The sequence below is a fragment of the Lontra canadensis genome, unplaced genomic scaffold (assembly GCF_010015895.1).
Source record: "Lontra canadensis isolate GAN:19392208 unplaced genomic scaffold, GSC_riverotter_1.0 scaffold85, whole genome shotgun sequence".
In the NCBI taxonomy this organism is placed as follows: Eukaryota; Metazoa; Chordata; class Mammalia; order Carnivora; family Mustelidae; genus Lontra; species Lontra canadensis.
The window spans coordinates 2,239,169-2,259,055 of NW_022631079.1; the positions used below are offsets into that span (position 1 = coordinate 2,239,169).

At 40.9% G+C, this 19,887-nt stretch overlaps 1 protein-coding gene across 2 annotated transcripts in view; it reads right to left on the reverse strand.

Moving 5' to 3' along the window:
• Window positions 1-19,887, reverse strand: part of PRKG1 (protein kinase cGMP-dependent 1) — a 1,235,433-nt gene that overhangs the window by 1,147,686 nt on the left and 67,860 nt on the right. The window contains exon 1 of one of the 2 annotated variants that reach the window (XM_032883000.1): window positions 3,957-4,575. The exons of the other annotated variant lie outside the window; for it this stretch is intronic. Within the exon in view, the coding sequence (XP_032738891.1) occupies window positions 3,957-4,267 (311 nt within the window). The 5' untranslated portion in view covers window positions 4,268-4,575. Of the gene's footprint in view, window positions 1-3,956; window positions 4,576-19,887 lie in introns of those variants that run through there. 2 annotated transcript variants of the gene reach the window in all.

Here is a 19,887-nt window from a genome sequence, read left to right on the forward strand (position 1 = left end):
CTCCTCCCCTCCACTAGACGTCCCCATGCCAGGAAATTAGAGGGACACAATTCTATTTTGCCATCTTTCTTAGGCATCTCCTCTGCGACTTAACTTACTCTCTGCTTTCTGGAATACTTACTTGAGTAGCATTAAGGCCTCGATTCAGGACCTCCATCCCTCTCATCTCTAACCCCTCGGGATAGCTGCACATGAAAAGTATTCAGCTGAACTGTAGGGCCCATTGGAATGTAATTGCTGCCTCTGAATAAATCTGTTTTTATAGTCTACCATCCATGATTATACAAAAATTCTAGAATTCCCTCCACTTTCCTACAAAATTTAACATACAACCTTTAGGAAGATACTATGTCTCTAGAGCTGTACTAGTTAGTGTCCAGGTTTAAGAGATCATATAAGAGCTTGTTACAATTAATGCCTCCCTAAAAATAAGAAAATCCATTTCTTTTCACCCCCAGCTCTTCCAAAGTATTTCACAACCCAAGAGTGAAACGTTACAAAACATATCGTTGTCTGAAATTCAGCTGCCTCTGGGGTGAAAAGTACCAGCTGAACGAAAATTCAGAGACACTGACAACTTTTTATAGGAATTTAAGTCTATACAGTCCCACTGAAATGATATGCAACCCTGGGACAGCAAAATGGAAAGGATTTGAGAATATTTACTACAGGTAAAGAGTTTACAACATGCTATTTCTTTCCAGAGACTAAATGTTCTGAACTGTAACAGAGTTTTCAGGAAAGAAATAGCATGAAATAAAATTACCTTAGAAGTCCATAAGAACATTGGGGAGGGTATGTGCTATGCTAAGTGCTGTGAAATGTGTAAACCTGTTGATTCACAGACCTGTACCCCTGGGGCAAACAATGCATTAAATGTTAATTAGTAATAATTTAAGAAAAAAAGTCCATAAGAACAATCCCATATATATAACCAACAGACTGATCTCATAAAATGAATATTTTTATATATTTTTTCATTTTTAGGGGTTATTTGCTCAATTTATTTCAAAACATATGGCCTAATAGTTTTACATTCTCAAGTAGTTATGTGGTAGTAATAGGATAGAGTACCAACTTGTACATCAGTTCTTGGCTTCACATTCCTAATGGATTTAAGGGCTAGTTCTACACAGGTGTGAAAGAAGGATTTAAGGGCTAGTTCTACACAGGTGTGAAAGAAACAAACAAGAACACCCCCAACACACACACACACACACACACACACACACTCAGAAGGAGCTCCCTGGCTCAGAGACAGCACTGCCTCCCATTCCCAGCTTACAGGGAAAATTCCAAACCAAGAATGTTAAAATGATGTGAGTTAAGAATTTACATTTTACCCTGTTTTTTAAACGATCAAAAATCATTAAAGAAAAGTTTTTCAAAATTATAATCCTCAGAGGGCAATCTCAGTAAGCAAATTGCATTTATCAGATAACTGAACAGAAGCTTAGCTGGGCAGTTACCTACATCTAATGAAAAGAGAACAGAAATTTCACAGGTAAGTGAATCTTAAACCCACTTTAGGCTATTTAGGTGGTTTCCTTTGAACTCGAACTCACAATGATCTGTGAGTTTAATAGGACTATACGTAAATTGCACTAGAAGCAAAATATAAAGACATAACCACTTGTTGCCAGTCCTCCTGAATAATCAGGTTACTCAGAGTGAAATAAATTTAAATTCAAGTGAGTCTTCTTTGATTTGGCAAGTTTTCCTAATTCTTTGTGGAGCTATCTTGCACAATCATTCAACCGACATAAGGAATAATCATTTTGCATACAATGTAACTTCTCTTTCAAGAAAGGTACACTCTACCACTTAAGCCAATTTTATTCTGGTTTTCTTTATGTAAGTGTGAAAAAAGAACAGATGTTTTTCCAAAATTATTTAAGCTTGGAAGACATTCTATCCTTTTCTTCAATACAATCCTTCAGAATCACCGAAACCATCATGGTGATACCTTAAGCAGCTGATTTCTTTAAAGCATGTTATTAAATAAATATCAGAACGCACAGCATTGTTCCATAGATAAAATGTTTATTATAACAGAATGGTGTGAGCTATTTACCACGCTAATTTCATTTTCCACCATGGACGTGGGAAAAAAAAAATCTAGTTGTTCTACATGTTGAGCACCAGGAGACTTCTAAAACTGACCCCATTTCTACGGCTCATTCCCTACTACCGACATTCCTCCAGATCTTCTCTGATCTAATGTTTAACTGGAGTTATCAGCTGGCTTGATCATGCTTCATTATAAAACCTATTAAAATGGTCTTTTTATAAAAGCAGAGTTTTCTCTGTTACTCCAAAGTCCACTAAAATGAGATCCTATGCAATGCTTAAAAATGCAGAGAGCTGTCTTTGAGTTATTTTTTCATTATGCAAAACTTGGCCCAGGAGAGACGGCCATGTACCTCGTTAGCTAAAACAGGCAAGCATGTCGGGACTGCAAATTAATTTACTGGAAGAAGTTGAAGTAGATGCGAATCATTCAGGTTCCTAAGGCAAATCTAAGCCTAACTGATCGAGGCAACTTGCTGTCAGAATCTCCAAAATGTTTATCCTCATGGTTTCCTCCCTACACTCTGGGAGAATACAAACTCCCTTTTTTTTTTTTTTTTTTTTTACAAACTCCCTCGTAAGCTAAACCTGCAAGGGGAACAGCAGAAGGTCCATGGGAACCAACAAATGTAGGTATGACTCTTAAGTTTTCAAAAGTATCATCAATACGTGCTCAATAGCTCCCCAAAATCAATGGAGACAATCGGGTATTTACCCTTTCTCCTTAATTTCTTGTATTTATGAAGTGCAGGGTTCCAAGGGAGCTTGCTTTCTTATGTAACACGTGTCATCCAGCCAGTGTGATGTAGTTGGGAATAGAGCAGCAAAACCTTTCATTTTATCAATTATGTCATTACCTACTAATTCAAAATACCAGTCACTGGGGTGCTCTTCCTCATTCTATGTTAATCTCATGTCTCTGTCACTTTACTCTCCATGAGGTCTCTGCATTGAGAGGTGTATAACAAGTTGGATTCGATTTTCCTCCCCAAGTTACGAAGCCCACTGACATCAGAACATAGTTCTCTAAACGCAAGAAGGATACCAGAGTGGTTGCATCAGGAGCCAGGAGTAAGGCAAACAATGTGTTCACACTGTCAGTAAAGGTAAGTGTGCTTCTCACGCTTCACCCTGGGAACCTGCAACCCTCCGGATAGTCTGAGACACCTCACTGGTAACATTATGCAAATTCCTTAAGGAAAATAAGCAACAATCTCCCTCGGATGGTATGAAAGAATATATAATTTTTTAATCAACAGACTGGGCTTCCATTTGTGGGCTGTGAACGCCATCCGATTCAGGAAATCAAAAAAATCTTCCCTTTTCTATGCGTCTTTCCTTATTTTTGACACTTGGATGAGGACGGCACGTTGGGGTTTGAGGGGTACCGGCGTGAATCGCCGGCATGTCGAGAAATCCGGGAGAGCCACACCAGCGGGGAAAGTAAGGGTGGTATCAGACGCATTTCATTTCAGGTCTGATGAGCCTGCATTTAGGATTTTCCGGCTGGGCAGGTCTGCCAGGGCATCTGAGAGATGGGGTTTTTATTCCTCTTCTCACACTCACTCACTCACACGCACACACTCACACACACACACAGCCGGACACACACCTGGGGCGCGTTCAAACTATGTGCGGTGGGTGGCATATATGAATGTGTATGTCTATTTTTTTTTTAAATAGCTTGACATCTGACAAAGACACGAAGGCAAACGTAGGTGCAGCGAGTGTGGCTCTGAGAAACGTGCACAGCGCGCGAGAAGCGCCCGTTAGAATGCACCATCTCCGAGCATGAGGACAGACATGGCAAGCGCGAGGGGCGGGGGCCGACACACAAGACAGAGACCCGCAGCTCCCCACCGACAGGGCGCCGCACCCCTGCTTACTGTGGGCTCTTGGGGTAGAAGGGCAGGGTCACATGGCTGAGATCCTGGAGGTCGAAGGCGGTGGGCTCGGCGGAGATCGCCTGCCGCTTGGTGCGCGGCTCGCCCTGCAAGGTGCCGGCGCTCTGCTTCTGCGCCTGCTGGGTGGCCGGCCGGATCACCGAGCGGTACTTGTCCAGCTCGTTCTGCAGCTTCTGGATCAGTTCGTCCTTCTGATCCAACTCCAGCTCCAGCTCGTCGATGAGGGCATCCCGCTGCCTCAGCTCCTCGATCTTCTCCTGGAGCGCGTACTGTAAATCCCGCAGGGTGCCCATGCTCCTCCGGGCCGCCGGGGCGCCTGCCTGCCGCTGCCGCGCGCCTTGGGGCTTGCTCCCCTCTCCGGTCAACTTTCCCCAAAGTCGCCGCCGCCTCCCGAGTGCAGACGCTTCCTACTCGAGCCCAGAGCCAGCCCTGGCTTCTGAGCATGCCCAGTCCGCCGCTCCGGCGCCGACTTTCGGTGCAGCTCCCACTTCTCGGGCCGCCGGGGAGGCTGAGCGTGGGGACCGCGAGACAGCAGGTCCAAGCGGGGACTGAGCCGCGGCGCGGCGAGCGCAGGGCCGGAGGCGGGCGCAGGGCGGCGGGTGCCGGAGGAAGCGGGCGCTGCGCCTGGGGCGCCTGATAAGCCGCGCGGCGGGGCGGAGCGGGCGGGCGCGCCACTTCGGGGTGGGGAGGTGGGGGAGACGCCGGGGAGGACCCCGCGCCAGATCGGGGAGGCGCCAGCCGGGGGGACCCCCCGCCCAGCCCTCCCCCTCCCTGCCCGCCCCGGCACCCCGGCCTCGAGGCCGCTGGGCTACGGTCCTGGCCGCGTCTTCGGGCAGGGCGGGCTCGGCATCCGGAAAGCCCGGGGTCCGGAGGTGCTCTGGCCGCCGGCCTCCCCAGCAGAGGCTCCCGAGCTGCGTGGCCGCGCTGTCCCCGCGCTCACGCACCCTTCCCCGCGGAGCGCCGCGCACAGGTGGCTAGCGCCTGAGAAGAAACTTGCCTCCCGCGGGAGAGGAGCCCGCGCCCGGGAGGGGGGGTTCCCTGACGCGCAGGTGCCTTTGAGGAAGGGGCGGAGGGGGCGGGGCTTGTGGGTCGTCGCCCCTAGCGGGGCCTGCCTCCGCTCCTGCCGACTGCCCCCCTTTCCGCCCCTTCCAAACTCACACCGAGGAACTCTTCGCAGGTCTGGGCCCCGAGAAGGCCGCTCAGCAACCCCTCCTACCTGAGCTAGTGTCTGCGGAAGAGTTTCTGGCTGGGCCTCGCGTCTTCCATTTGCTTAACTTAGGGTGAGGGACCGGAGGGGGACCGGGGGAGCAAGAAAAATCCATGCTGAGCGCCAAAAAAGTCCATCCTGAACTTGAACTGTATCTTTAAAAATATTCCTTCTGTGACAACCAAGCTGTTAGAACGGTCTCCTTACACTTGAATGGCAAGACTCAAACTGTGAAGAGCAGGGGGAGCCCAGATGGGCTGCAGAAGACTGTGCTATCCCACCCCCCCCCCACCCATCCCCCTCATCCCTGCCCACTTAGTATTTCCTAAAATGATGACAATCCGGTTGCAGCTCTCTGTGGAGGGGGGATTCTCCCAGCATCTGAACACATGTTTAGAATCTATAAGTATTTACTTGCTACTCACCTAAATTCTTAATATTTATCTAAAACTTCACGAACTCATCCAACTTTATAGCCTTTATTAGCGGCCCCCTAATTACTATTCCTGAGCACTCAGTGTTATAAACCAATGCTCTTTGTGGCCATTCCTTAACACTACAAGTCCATACAAAATACATTAAAATCGAATTGCAATCCAGAACTATTCCCTGGAATCTAAACTTAGCGAAGAATGAAGATAATGGTCTCAAAAAAAAAAAAAAAAAAGAGTTTTTACTTTTGCATACAAAGATAGTTATCTTAGCTATCTGAGCTAAGAGGAAAAAAAGGAAAAGAAAACAAACAAACCAGCTAGCTAATGGCACATTAACCACTTTTTGATTCAGAGTGTTATCTGTTTGTAATTAGAGGTATGCATGACAAAGGATATACTAGCCTAAACATTCTTCCACTCAGGTCATGACCTAATGCTTTAGCACAGGTGATAAAAGACACTTAATTTTTCTTCTTTTCCAACATGGACAGGCATTTTCAGAAATGCATTTATTTCAGAATGTAATACATAAAGTGGATAATCCCCGAAACAGTCTCATTTGTAGTGAACAGACCGTGAGTAACTCACAAATACTGACAGCAGTGAAATAGTTCCGAATTGTTGTTTTGATTAAAACTAAATCAAGCAGAAGCCTGTGGCTTGTATAACTGATTCTATTCTAAAAAAGAGCTTCTGTGACAATTTCCTGGTCCCAGGCAAAAGGCCAAATTCTTACTTTATTTAACCGATGGGGATTCTTTAATTCCATGGGAAAATGTTTTCAACTAAATGCCCTTTTCCTATAGATCTATATAGGGGTCCCCCAGGTCAAGAGTTTATATCTAGAAATATATCAGAAGCAACGTACAGGGGATATCTTTAAGGTTCATTTGAGGCTTAAATGGAGTTACTTAATGTCTCTGGGCAGCACAAAGCAGAGAAGATTCTTCATTTGTAGAAAGCCTGTCTACATGCACAGAAGAAAATATACAGTATTTTGAATAAAAGTGAAGTTTCTTTACACTGACTCATGTAAATATTTTTCAGTATGTAAACTATCACATCCACATGTAACTAGAGGAAATACCCATGCTACATTTCATTCTTATGATACAAAATGTATCCCATGACGAAACCTATCTCGAGAGTCAGAAGTCTGTTATAATGCATGCAAAGAAAGTAAACGGCCAAAACATAAGACTATTAAAACTGACTTAACACCTCTAAAAAGTATTAAAGCATGTATATAAGGATGTATCTGGTTATATTAGCCTATATTATGAAAAGAATAATTTAATTCCCCCCCACTTTATAATTACATATGCAAAATCCAGAATTCTCAACTTTTCCATTCTTGAACTCAAAGTAAATATTTTAAGTAAGTTTTGCGATGATGTTCTTGACCGGTTGTTTAGATCTTAAGGGGTGCGGTTTTCCATCTCAACCTTTTGAGTGATCCCCATCTTTTTTTTAAAAGCATCTTTTGGATTGTACTTGGTAAATGCTGGAAACAAATTCTAAGTGAAAAAGCAAGGTTCTGTAGCTACATTTCAGCAGATGAATACACTATATGTCTCATGGTAAACTAAGTTGGTGAAACTGTAAGATCGGAGGTCAGGCACAAGTCTATTTTCTGCTTTTTCGGAAGTGAGTACACACATCTGAAATGGAATGGGGTGGCATCTACTGAGCTCTCCCATGCCCTATATCATGGGGTCTCCATGGCATATGCTAAAACACGGAGCAATGCAAGGTTGACGGAACTGAGTTCATACTCTAGAATTCCGCAGTCAACTCACAACTGGCTCTTTAGCTGGTCTCTCTTTGTTCCCACCCTAAGAGAAGCAACGTTCCAAAAGTAGCCAGCCCCACCTGAGGCACAATGATGCTCTTCAATTTTGCACCAACCCCTTATGATGGAGAATACATTGTATCATGCCTTCCTTATTCAATGTCCCAACGATCTAATGAGGCATTGGATAATGCAGCTTCATCATAACACTGGCTCTTAAGAAAATGAAGTCTTGGTGAACTTATCATCCTTCACAAAAACCATAATTAGCCTCAAAAGGACGCTCATCCAAGTGTCCATTCCACTGAAGCCACATGTTACGGAAGAGTCCTATGTATGAAAGCTTCTTCTGCCATTCCATGTGCATATCTTGAGTAGAAACAAACAAACAAAACACAGCTGAGCTTTTAAGGTGATGGAGGTCACCCCTTATAGAAAATTGCCACGGGTAGCAGGTATCCCCTAAGAAACAGGAAGGTGACCGTTACTGGTACACATGCTGGCATGCTCCAAATTGCTAATCTCGATCAAGGCCACAGTAAAAATAACTTCCCTGAACTCTTAATGCATGACTGGCACTGCTTAATGTAACCCCACCAGGGAGTCTATTATTACTTCCACTTACATCTGAAAAAGTGGAGGCAGGGTATCACCCACCTGATGAATGGTAAAGCCTGGATTCGAATCCAGACCATTGGATACAGAGATCAAACTCTGACTCCCTGCCCCTCATTATCTTCTGCAGGACTTCCAACTGTTGCTAAGGCTTGATACTCTATCCAGAGAGAGAAGAACACCCCTAACATTTTTAGCCTGACTTGGGGAGGTGGAAAGAAGAAAAATTTTAAAAATTCTGAAAGAGCGGGAAAGAGAATTTTTAGAAGTTCTTCCTCAAATTGTCACTCCAGCACCATTCCATTCTGGCTGAAGGTGCACCCATCCATCTGGGATTGTCCTGGTTCTAATACTAAAATCGCTTAGGATTATCCTGGTGTTAAAGTTCAAGTCCTAGGTACTCCCTTAGTCCTGGACAAACTGGGACAGTTGGTCACCCTATTTAATTCAGGATTGCTGGGCTTTCCTATGTTATCAATATTTTCAAAGTTTGCTTTCAAAGTTACAGACAGAAAAGTCAAACCTAGGAAGATCTGGAATGTTAATACTGGCTATTTTAGGCACATTACAAACCCACTTACACACCTGTGTTAATATATACTAAGGAAACAATCATCCTCTCTCAATGCATGAGAAGACACCACAGGAACTGTCTTTGCACTCTAAAGGGCATGAGTTAGATGACAGAATCTTCACTTTACTTCAATAAATTAGAGATTCTAGGCTCTCCTTTGGGCTTACCATTTTTTTTAAAAGACTTTATTTATTTATTTGAGAGAGAGAGATACAGCAAGAGTAGGAATATGAGCAGGGGGAGTGGGAGAGGAAAAGCAGGCTTCCCTCCAAACAGGGAGCCTGATGCGGGGCTCGATCCCAGGACCTTGGGATCATGACCTGAGCCGAAGGCAGATGCTTAATGACTGAGCCACCCTGATGTCCCTGGTTTACCATTTTTATAAAAATCTGGACTTCAGACATATTGGCTTTCTATGCATAAAGCACAATGATTAAAGCACCTGCTATCTGATTACCTCCTACAGAATCAGATGATTCTTATGATTATATCTGGTGGCAGATTTGGCCACCAGGGATCCATATTTAAATGGATATAAGAAAAAATTCTAATGGTTTGGCTTTTTAGAAGTCAAACTTCTGTGCATGATACATTCTGCATGGAAAAGAAAAAAAAAAAAAGCCATAAACCATTAATGATGAAAAACTTACTGCAGAGATTTGGAAAGTAATAGTGCATTGTACCATAATTGCTAATGTGCTTAGAGTTTAATACCGAATTAGTGTCAGGCCTAATATCAGTTGAAATGCATTCTTATATTCCACAGCTTAAAATGATGGCGTGTTATTATGGAGCCTGAAGTAGTGTTCATGAAAGCCCATGCACTGTCTGCCAAAAAAGAACACTTCTCTGGGCTCTTCAGGAAGCTGCCCATTTCCAAATAATGTTTCCAAATAACGGAAGAAATGAAACGTTTTTAAGAAGAATCGAGTTTGGTTTTCCATATATTTTTTCATGAATGGAGAATTTTAAAAAGCACAAAATGGGACTTCAAATATTTTATTCCCAAAATATTATTTTGCCATATTTTAAGCCCAGCGAATGTATATATGAGTAGGCAACATTGTAATACCTCTCCTGTCTGAGTAAATTTATTTTTTCAGTTCTATTCTCATATATAAATGTACATCTTTTCATAAGTTAATGCATCAGTATTTTCCACAGGAAAGTAAAAACTGTTTGAGGAAGTAATTTTGCATTTGAGAGCATATTTGAAATCATGTAGTTTATAGAAGAAGAGCTCTGATAGTCAATGACTTTTGGTTGCGGCTCTTATTTTAAATTGCATTTAACAGCAGACAAAACTCAGCCATTTTCAGCCTACATGTTTTGTAACCAAAATTGAAAGTAAAAACTAAAACCACATTTTGCTAGTGAACTTACTAAAATTGGTAAAGTAAGAAAGTATTGAAGATATAAGAAAGATAATAAGATAAAAGTTTGAGCAAACTGGGCTTTTATCAGTGAGTCAAATGAATGGATGAGGCAACAGAAAGGTAGCAAGGCATTTGTTTGCACTGTGAGAATTTCAGAGATCTGGAGGACGGGGGAAGTTGCAGCAAGTAGGGAAATATCCAGACATCTTCGCCCTCGTGACCATAATGGCCAGGTAAATAGCACCTAACTACAAATTCAGAAAAGTCTTGATTCTATGACTTTTATACAATCATCATGAGATGGAAAAACAGAAATCCATCTTTAATGATAGGCAAATGAAGTGGTAAGATGGTAAAGCATATGAATGTCATTCTAGGGTCAAGGCACAGAACCTGATGATTATGAAGGCAATTACCCATGGACCAAGGATAGAGACCCAAGTAGAGGCCCAGGAGACACATATTTTCAATATGTATTTGTAATTAACTGTACAATTACCAGTCACCGTGCCTAATGCACATTTCTTAAAAAGATTCGGTAATTTCTCCCTGGTCCAGACTATATTTTTTTAAAAATCATTTTTCAAAGCACAAAGCACAGGCATTTGATCTGGTAGGTAAGAATGCCCCATATAAATAAATATTAAATACAGACTTTTTTTACCCTTTTTTGGTATTAGGCAGAATATTCAGTGTCTGTCTTGAGTCACTTCATTATGTAAGAATGTTTTTACTCAAATATCAAAGTTAATTTAGGGAACTATTATGGAAAATTCATCTAAGGTTCCCATAGAATACAGTACGGCCAAAGTTCTAACAATCTATCTTTCTTAGAAAAGCATCTATGTTGAATACCAATTGTAAGTGGAAAAAATGACAGGGAAATCTTCAAAACATTTATTTGTGGAATGTTAAAAGCAATTGCTGCTGTTAGGAACATAGAGAACTTAGTGGAAATTGCTTATTTTCAGTTTGCAGTTTTTACTGGTCAGACCCTCTATCCTTGCACAGCAAGTAACATTCCTCCGGCAGTCGGCTGTCACAGAGCTGAAGCTTACCTAATATCACAGCATTCCACATGCACTCCATTATTTAATTTAGTCACTTTCTGCCTCTATCATCAGCATTCCCAAAATACAGAAACGAAAAGACTGTCAGCAGTTGCCAGGGATGGGCACGTGCCCCCCTTCCCCACCTGCACCGCCCCCCCCAAAAAGGGCAGCAAAAACATCCTTATTTTTTACTCATAATGGATAGCACAGAATTGTAGCTGAAATGTACTGCTGAGACGATGTAATCCAACATCCTAATTTTAAATTTAAGGAAATTGAAAGGCCAAGGGAGTCAAGTGACTCAGCCAAGACAGAAGCAAGTTTAGAACCCAACTGTGCCCATTCCCAGCATCCTGTTCTTAAAGTTATGAGATTCTTTTACTTTGAGCTTTGTGATTAGTGCACACAGAAGCCTGATTCAGTTCTCATGAAAAATCCCACCTCCTCTCTCTTCATGGGTAATAGCTGTTAAGGCCCATTGAGAACACTTCAATTTGTGCAGAAAATAAAATCTATCAAAAGGCCTTTAATATTTCTAATAGTTCTATTATGCCTCTCCTTGTCCTCAGACTGTAAGGAACTGTTGTTCCATGGAGATCTACTGGACTTGATGGTGCAGGGGTGTGTGTGTGTGTGTGTGTGTGTGTGCGTGCAACATGCTTCCAAGTCAGGCATATGCCAGATGTTTGAAACATAAACCACATCCTCCTAATCAACCCTCGTTTATGTCAAAGTAGACATGAGCACGTGAGGTGGACGTACTTGGGGAAATAGAGTAAACCACCTTGCTTACTTTTTCATTTTTCAGACACAGGAGCTCAGGTCAGGTCTCTTCCCATCACAGGGTTTTAAAAGTCTTTGTGATACAAAGGACAGCATTATCAAAACAGAGAAAATTGATCTCCCATTCTTATAAATTAAACCTAACACAGAACTCTCAAAATAGAGATGGTGACACCTGTTTGAATCCCTGAAATTGTGTCATCGGTCTTAGAACATGGGAGACATTTTTAAGGAACACGAACTTCAGACTATGCCAAAAGATGATTTTGTTCATGGAGTACTCTAAGAATTTTTACCAAAAAAAAAAAAAAAAAAAAAAAAAGACATATTTCAAAATGCATTGAAACATATAGCATTTAAAAGCTTTTTACATTAATATTTTTCCTAAAAATACTTTTGTCCTTTCATATTCTCAGTATAGGTCCTTTTAATCACCAATCTATCTATACAGCCAATTTTTAACATATTATATGACTTCTAAACTCTGCAACCAGGGAATATCCAATTGTGAGAAATCAGAATATTTAATGAAGAAAACACAGAAAAACAAGAAGCAGCATATGGTAACAGCTGGTGGAAGAGTTAAACTCAGTGGTCAGTGAACAGACTTGCTAGCAAGCCCATAACTCTAACTGAGAGCTCTCACCCATCAAGTGTATATACTATAATGTGATATTTCCTCTAAGGGTGAACTAAAGAACACTAGTTCCTTAAGAAAAGGGCAGAGAGGGGAGTTCCTCATAGTCAAAAATACTTGAGAAACCCTGAGAAAAGTTCAGTAAAGCAGGGGCACCTGGGTGGCTCACTGGGTTGAGCCTCTGCCTTTGGCTCGGGTTCTGATCTCAGGGTCTTGATCTCAGGGTCCTGGGATCAAGCTCACATGGGGAAATCTCTGCTCAGTGGGGAGCCTGCTGCCCCCACCCCCCTCTGCCTGCCTCTCTGCCTACTTGTGATCTCTCTCTGTCAAATAAATAAATAAAATCTTAAAAAAAGGTTTAATAAAGCAGATTTCTTTCTGCATTATTCTATATAACTTATAAATTTCCAATATGGATTATGAATCTCCAAAATAAATATGTAATAAATATACACAGTTGATTCAAACAACTATTTATGATAGTGAATTTTTTTAAAGATTTTATTTATTTGACATAGCATGTTAGTGAGTGAGTGCAGGAGCAGAGGGAGGGGCAAAAGGAGAGGGAGAAGCAAACTCCCTGCTGAGCAGGGAGCCTGAAGACATAGGGCTCCATCCCAAGACCCCAGGATCATGACCTGAGCCAAAGGCAGACGCTTAACTGACTGAGCCACCCAGGTGCCCCTATGATAATAAATGTTTAAAGGTAAATAGGCAACTTACTGAAAATCACAAGCATCTTCTTCCCTCTGTGAGTTCCTCATCAGTAGCTACATACACAGCAGGTTCAGAACACACTGTCTTGATCCCACCAATGGGACTGTTGACCATCAGAATCTCCCCTTGAAAGTCACAATTCACCCAGTCTCTGACCACAGCAGACATGACAGAAGACCAGAGAACATGACAAATTTGGTGCTCACAGGAAGGACTAGGCTCGCCATTTGACCCACAATCACATTTCCTATCTTTCAAGTTAGGGTGGGCCACTGGATTGTTGCTCAGGCTGGGAAAGTAGTCAAGGAAAAATTACAATGGGACTGAGATCAGGAGAGCAATTGATTAATAATTAATCACGTAAGTGTTATACTGACCTTTTAGTTCTTATAAATCTCCAGGCATCAAGCAATTTCATCTTAACATTTCAGTTTTTCCACTAGTGATTCCCTTTCTGCCTTTGAAATCCTTCACCCAACCCCTTTCATGACCTTAAAATCTCAACTCCATCACCTCCCCATCACTGGTTCCACTGTTTGAGTCATTAACTCAATGAACTCATTCTTCCCTTCTCTCCTAAAATATCACTTCCTCTGATAATCCTTCTGAGTCATCCCCATGATATTTTCCCTTCTAATAGAACTTATAATTTATAATTATATATTCTTTTCAAGGACACTTGTTAAACAGCTATCTTATCATTAGGTGGTAAACTTCAAAAAACAAGGAACTACATCTACCTTGTCCACCAACACCTGGAACCAGTAAGCCCTCTCACAATGTTTGTCTGTTGCACTGACTAAATGAATGGATTCGAGAAATATTTATCTAGTGTCTACAACAGACCACCGCAATAACAGAAAGCTGGCCCCTTTTTGCCTTTTCTCCATCAAGAAATTAAACCATCAAACTGAACCAAACGTCCACTGACACAATACAGAGATGGACTTCCCAGCAAGTGGGTGGCACTTGGAAATGCATGTGTCCTAAGCCCCCAACTTCAGCATGACCAGCTGAGGGAACCTGTTCTGAACGCAGGTCTTAGGTAGGTCACATGTTTGTCTGCTTTTCAAATAGCACCTATTGCCTATGTTCTTCCTGGACATATTTGTGGTATCCGAAGCCCTTGGACGGGTGTCCCAAATGTGGGACTAACGACTCACAGCAACCACCGTAGGCAAAACCTTTGAAACTACAGTATGTGTGTGCACCCACGAAGTGTATATAGTAGAGATGAGGGGGTGGTTGATATATGGTGTATATGTGTGTGGATATGTGGGTGTACACACACACACACACACACACACACACACACACACGAGTTAACCCTTGAATGAACTCAGGTGTGAAATGCGTGGGTCCACTTACACATGGATTTTTTGAATATAGTCCAATACTATGTGAATGTAGTTTCTCTCCCTTATGATACTCTTTTTTTTTTTTAAGATTTTTATTTATTTATTTGACAGACAGAGATCACAAGTAGGCAGAGAGGCAGGCAGAGAGAGTTGGGTGGGGAAGCAGGCTCCCTGGCAAGCAGAGAGCCTGATGTGGGGCTCTATCCCAGGACCCTGGGATCATGATCTGAGGTGAAGGCAGAGGCTTTAACCCACTGAGCCACCCAGGTGCCCCTCCCTTATGATATTCTTAATAACACTTTCTTTTCTCTAGCTCACTTTATTGGAAGAATACAGGATAGAACATATATAACAAACAAAATGCGTGTTAGTCTATTTATGTTACCGATAGGGCCTCAAGACAACAGCAGACTATTACAGACTATCAGTAGTGAGTCAAAAATTACACATGCGTTTCTGACTGCATGGGGGTCAGTGCCCCAACTCCCCTGTTGTTCAAAGGTCGACTGTGTGTGTGTGTGTGTGTGTGTGTACTGAAAACGGACATCAATAAGGTAAACACAATTTAGAAGTGAATACAGGTAATTTCTCAGTAACAAGGTAGTGAAAGGTGACATGAAAACTATGATATGGTAGTTTTTGGACAACTGATGCTTTAGCTCCCCATAATTCTGCATGTCCTTTCTGTACATAATAAATCAAATATATCAGAGGCTTAGTTTAAAACTGTGTTTTTTTTATGCAGGGGAAAAAAAAAAACACAGATATCACTCCTTGAACATCTTTGCCTGCTTAAGTCCCATGACAATGGTTTTCTACCTGTCATCTTGAACACTTCTAGCAAACAGTTATTTCTTGATACCCAACCGCCTCTCCACCTTTTTTAAATTGCACCTAGAAAATCTGCAGGGAGCAGATCGGTGGTTGCCACAGATGGGGGATGGGAAGTGGAAGAGAAATGAGTGAATTGTTTGTTTTTTTGGTTTTTTTTTTTTGTTGTTTTTAGTTAAATTGAAAAAAAAAAATTGCACCCAGACAATCAACTGTCTCATGTACTTTTAAATCATCATAATCCCAGAGTCTTTCTTACTTCTAGGCTTATAATACATTGTCTTCAAGGTTCAGTGTTCTTTCATATAGCACAGGCAATGTCAGTTCTGCAATTTCTTTCTTCTCTTTCTCCCCAAGCCCTAGCTGCTACTTCCAAAAAGCTGATGGCCGTGTTGGGAGTTGGCCTGTTTTTGTGAGAGTCCTTCTTAATGCATTTTTTTTTCCTCCCAAAGCTATTCATCTTATCTGATAGTATTTTGAAGGCTGATGTTTCCGATCAAGGTGCTTTTAAGTTGCAGCGGTACAGATTAACCAGGCTTTGTGTCCTAACCAGTCCCCGCACTGACAAAAGCTTCAGAAGTTCTGATTGAAACAGAGTTCAAAAGCAAATTAATCCTCCCAAATATTTCTCATCCAATAACTTAATTTAGAAAGTAGACTTATCTCCTTCTCCTCTCTCTTGTTCTTTCTTTTGTTCTTTCCATGGAATATCAGAATTGGCCCTTCCAAGGAAATCATAACCTTACTACCACTGAACACCAAAGCACTAACATTTGGGGGCTTGATAATCTTAATGTTAAACCAATCTTCAGTTAAACCCAAAGACAGAAGTAGTTTGTTAATGCCAAAAAAGGAGTACTTCTCAAGTAGATGGTTCCTATAATTTCAAAAAGTTGGCAAAAAGCCTTCCTAAGTTCTCCAAATTTACTGCACTATATAGATTTTGTAAATAAAGGTAATTTTTGACATTGACCAAAACCAAAGCTGGAACTTTTCCTGTGAAAAATAGAAAGAGACCTCCTATTCCATGGAAGAGAGTAAGATTTGGAGACAAAGACTCAAAGCTTTGTACACATACACCCAACAAATTTGTATAAATGAAGATTTTCAGTGCAATTATTTAATGCTGCCTCAGAGTCTGAATGGAAACATAAGTTTCTGATTTGCAACTGCCTGGAACTTCTAGATCTTCAGTAAAACCTGAGTGTTAAAAATGATGTGACTGCAAGAACTTTCTTGACATTGCATTCCTTATCTCTACTGGTTCTTATTCATATTTTTCCTCCTAAGAAATAGGAGTCTCTCATTTCAGTTATCATCTTTTTGGATGCAGGATTTCCTAAGGGGAAAATATATGTAAAGACGATCAATGTAAATAAGCTTTATAAAAGAAAAAAAATCTTATTGACAGAAGTATATCTTTCTTTATAATAAATATTTTTCTCAATTAAAAATAATGTGCTGTAGAAAATGGGATCTAATTGAAATTTTAATTTGTCACTTTTTAAAAGTACGAGGTTAAGCAAATTGTGAAACTTACGATTCTCCTTTGCATGGTTTATTTCAAATATATTTCCATAAATAGTACACAGCCTCAGCAAACAGTACATTCTTCACATTTTTCCCTCGGCTATTAAATACTAATTTCTGAGGGCTAAAATCCAGAATTAAAAGTACAATTGCACCCTCTACTGTCCAAATTTTCTATTCCACATTGAGCAAAAAAACACTGCATATGTTTCTTCAACACGTATGTTATAAAAATAACGGGCAAACCCTGTTGGCTTCCATTTGACATTAGGTAGTAGATCTTCAAACAATTAAGCTATTTGTTAGAACTTCTTTAGTTCTAGGACTGGAAACTGGAAATTTATACAGTTACTGGGACCAAGCAGATTCAAAAAACTGTGATTCTCATCGAAGTACTAGAAATGTGAAGGTTCATTAAAGGAGAGGAAAAATATCAAGTCTCAAGCCAACAACTGGCCACACTTCTAATAGCATAGAGAGTATCCCCAATTTTTCTCAAGTTAGAAATTAAAATAAACATTAATGTTGCTCTAAAACCATACACTGAAACTTCAAAAAATTAGTTTTGAGATCTTATTTTCAATGCTTTAAAGACTATGAGCCAAAATTCATAGCTTATGTGTCCCTTTCCTTTCAACCTATTTTCCTTGTCTTAATTAGACCGTTGTTTGATATTTATTCAAGAGATTTTCCTATCAATTTATATTTCTATTGCTAAAGAATTAGCTTGTTGCTGGCAAACCCACCCATGGAAAGTAACTAGAAAAGCTAATTTCTACCCCTCACCACCCCTGCCAGCAAAAAATATTTAAGGCAAAAATGCCTGAACAATAGGGTTTGAAGGGCTAACATCTAGGAGAAGAGCAAAGTTCAGAGAGGTAAACCCATCATTCAGTGTCCTTTTGGAGGCATTTACAAATTACAAAACACTCCTAAAGAGGATAAGTAATGAAGTATGCATTAGAAGCTGAGAGGCTAAGAAGTTGACAATGCTTCTAAATGTCTCATGGGACCAGAGGGACAAGAACAGGAGTTCAAGCCCAACTAGTTCAAAACCACGAAGGTCAAACCTTAACTGGTAACAATCCAGTATCATAAAGGCTGAAACTGCCCATTGAACCTATTGGATCCATAACGGGGTTAAGGCGGTCCACTTGCTCCACAAGAGTGACAGTGATGTCCCTCCTCAGCAGAGTCTCAAAAGACCTCACATTGTCATACACAACATCCGGGATTCAATCAGAAACAGGTACACCAAGAGACAATAAAACAAAAAGCTAAGGAAAAAAAAAAAAAGCATACAACAAGAGCAGAACCATGGGAATCCTGCTCCTGAAACTACCTGATAGGCACTTTTAAATACTTATGATGAATATGTTTAAGGGATATGAGGAAAATGTTGGTAATTTCAAGAGAAAACTGGAAGCTATAAAAAAAACTGGCATTTTAGAACTGAAAAAAATCAGTAACTGAATTTTAATAATTCTGTAGTTGTGTTGAATGGCAGGAGATAAAATTAGTAAACTAGACTACAAATCCAAAGAAAATAGAATAAAAAGAAAAGAGAAAAATAATTAAAAAAAAAAAAACACAGAGGGATAAAAAGGATGTGAAACATGGGATCATAAAGAAAAGGTCTAACATCTATGTAATTGGAGTCCCAAAAGGGGAGGAAAGATAGAATAGGATAGAAGCAATATTTGAAGAAGTAATGGCTATGAATGTTTCAAAACTGATGAAAGATCTATCAAGCTACAATTTCAAGAGGCACCATAAGCCACTAGCATAATAAATAGAAAACAGAGACAGACAGAAACAAACACATATAACTCTAGGTATATCATTGTAAAACTTCTAACAATCAAAAATAACAGAGAAACTCATATACTCATCACCTTCAGAGAAGCTACAATAAGATTAGAGTCAACTTTTCAGTGGAAACAGTGAAAGTCATAAACCAACACAGTGGTAACCTCAAAGAGCTGGAAGGAAAGAAATCCACCAACACAGAGTTCTACACTTGGCAAAAATACCCTTTGCAAGTAAAGGCAAATAAATATATTCTGGGGAAACAAAAATGAGAGAATTTGTCGCTAGGAGATCCACTGTAAAGAAGACACTAAAAAATATTCTTTGGGTGGGTGCCTGGGTGGCTCAGTGGGTTAAAGCCTCTGCCTTCGACTCAGGTCATGATCCCAGGGTCCTGGGATCAAGCCCCACATCTGGCTCTCTGCTCAGCAGGGAGCCTGCTTCCTCCTCTCTTTCTCTGCCTGCCTCTCTACCTACTTGTGATCTTTCTCTCTGTCAAATAAATAAATTTTTTAAAAAATCTTTAAAAAAATATTCTTTGGGAAGAAAGAAAGTGAAAGTAGATGATTGCAATAAGATGTAAGGGGAAAACTACCACAGAAAGGAAAAGGAAAAATATGAAGCTACATCTATATGAATGATTGCTGCATAAAATAATAAAAACATCTAACAACAATAAGAGGAAAGGGAGGAGGGGATTAGCAGGGGTAAAAGTGTTGTCAAGATGTCCTTCAGTGGACGAATGGATAAAGAAGATATGGTCCATATACACTATGGAGTATTATGCCTCCATCAGAAAGGATGAATACCCAACTTCTGTGTTGACATGGACGGGACTGGAGGAGATTATGCTGAGTGAAATAAGTCAAGCAGAGACAGTCAGTTATCATATGATTTCACTTACTTGTGGAGCATAAGGAATAACACGGAGGATATTGGGAGATGGAGAGGAGAAGTGAGTGGGGGGAAATCGGAGGGGGAGATGAACCATGAGAGACTGTGGACTTTGAGAAACAAACTGAGGGTTTGGAGGGAGGGCTGGGGGATGGGTGAGCCTGGTGGTGGGTATTAAGGAAGGCATGGATTACATGGAGCACTGGGTGTGGTGCATAAACAATGAATGCTGGAACACTGAAAAAAATAAAAAAAGAAAAGTGTTGTCAGGCATGGGACTGTCTGAGAAGTAACAAAAGTATTT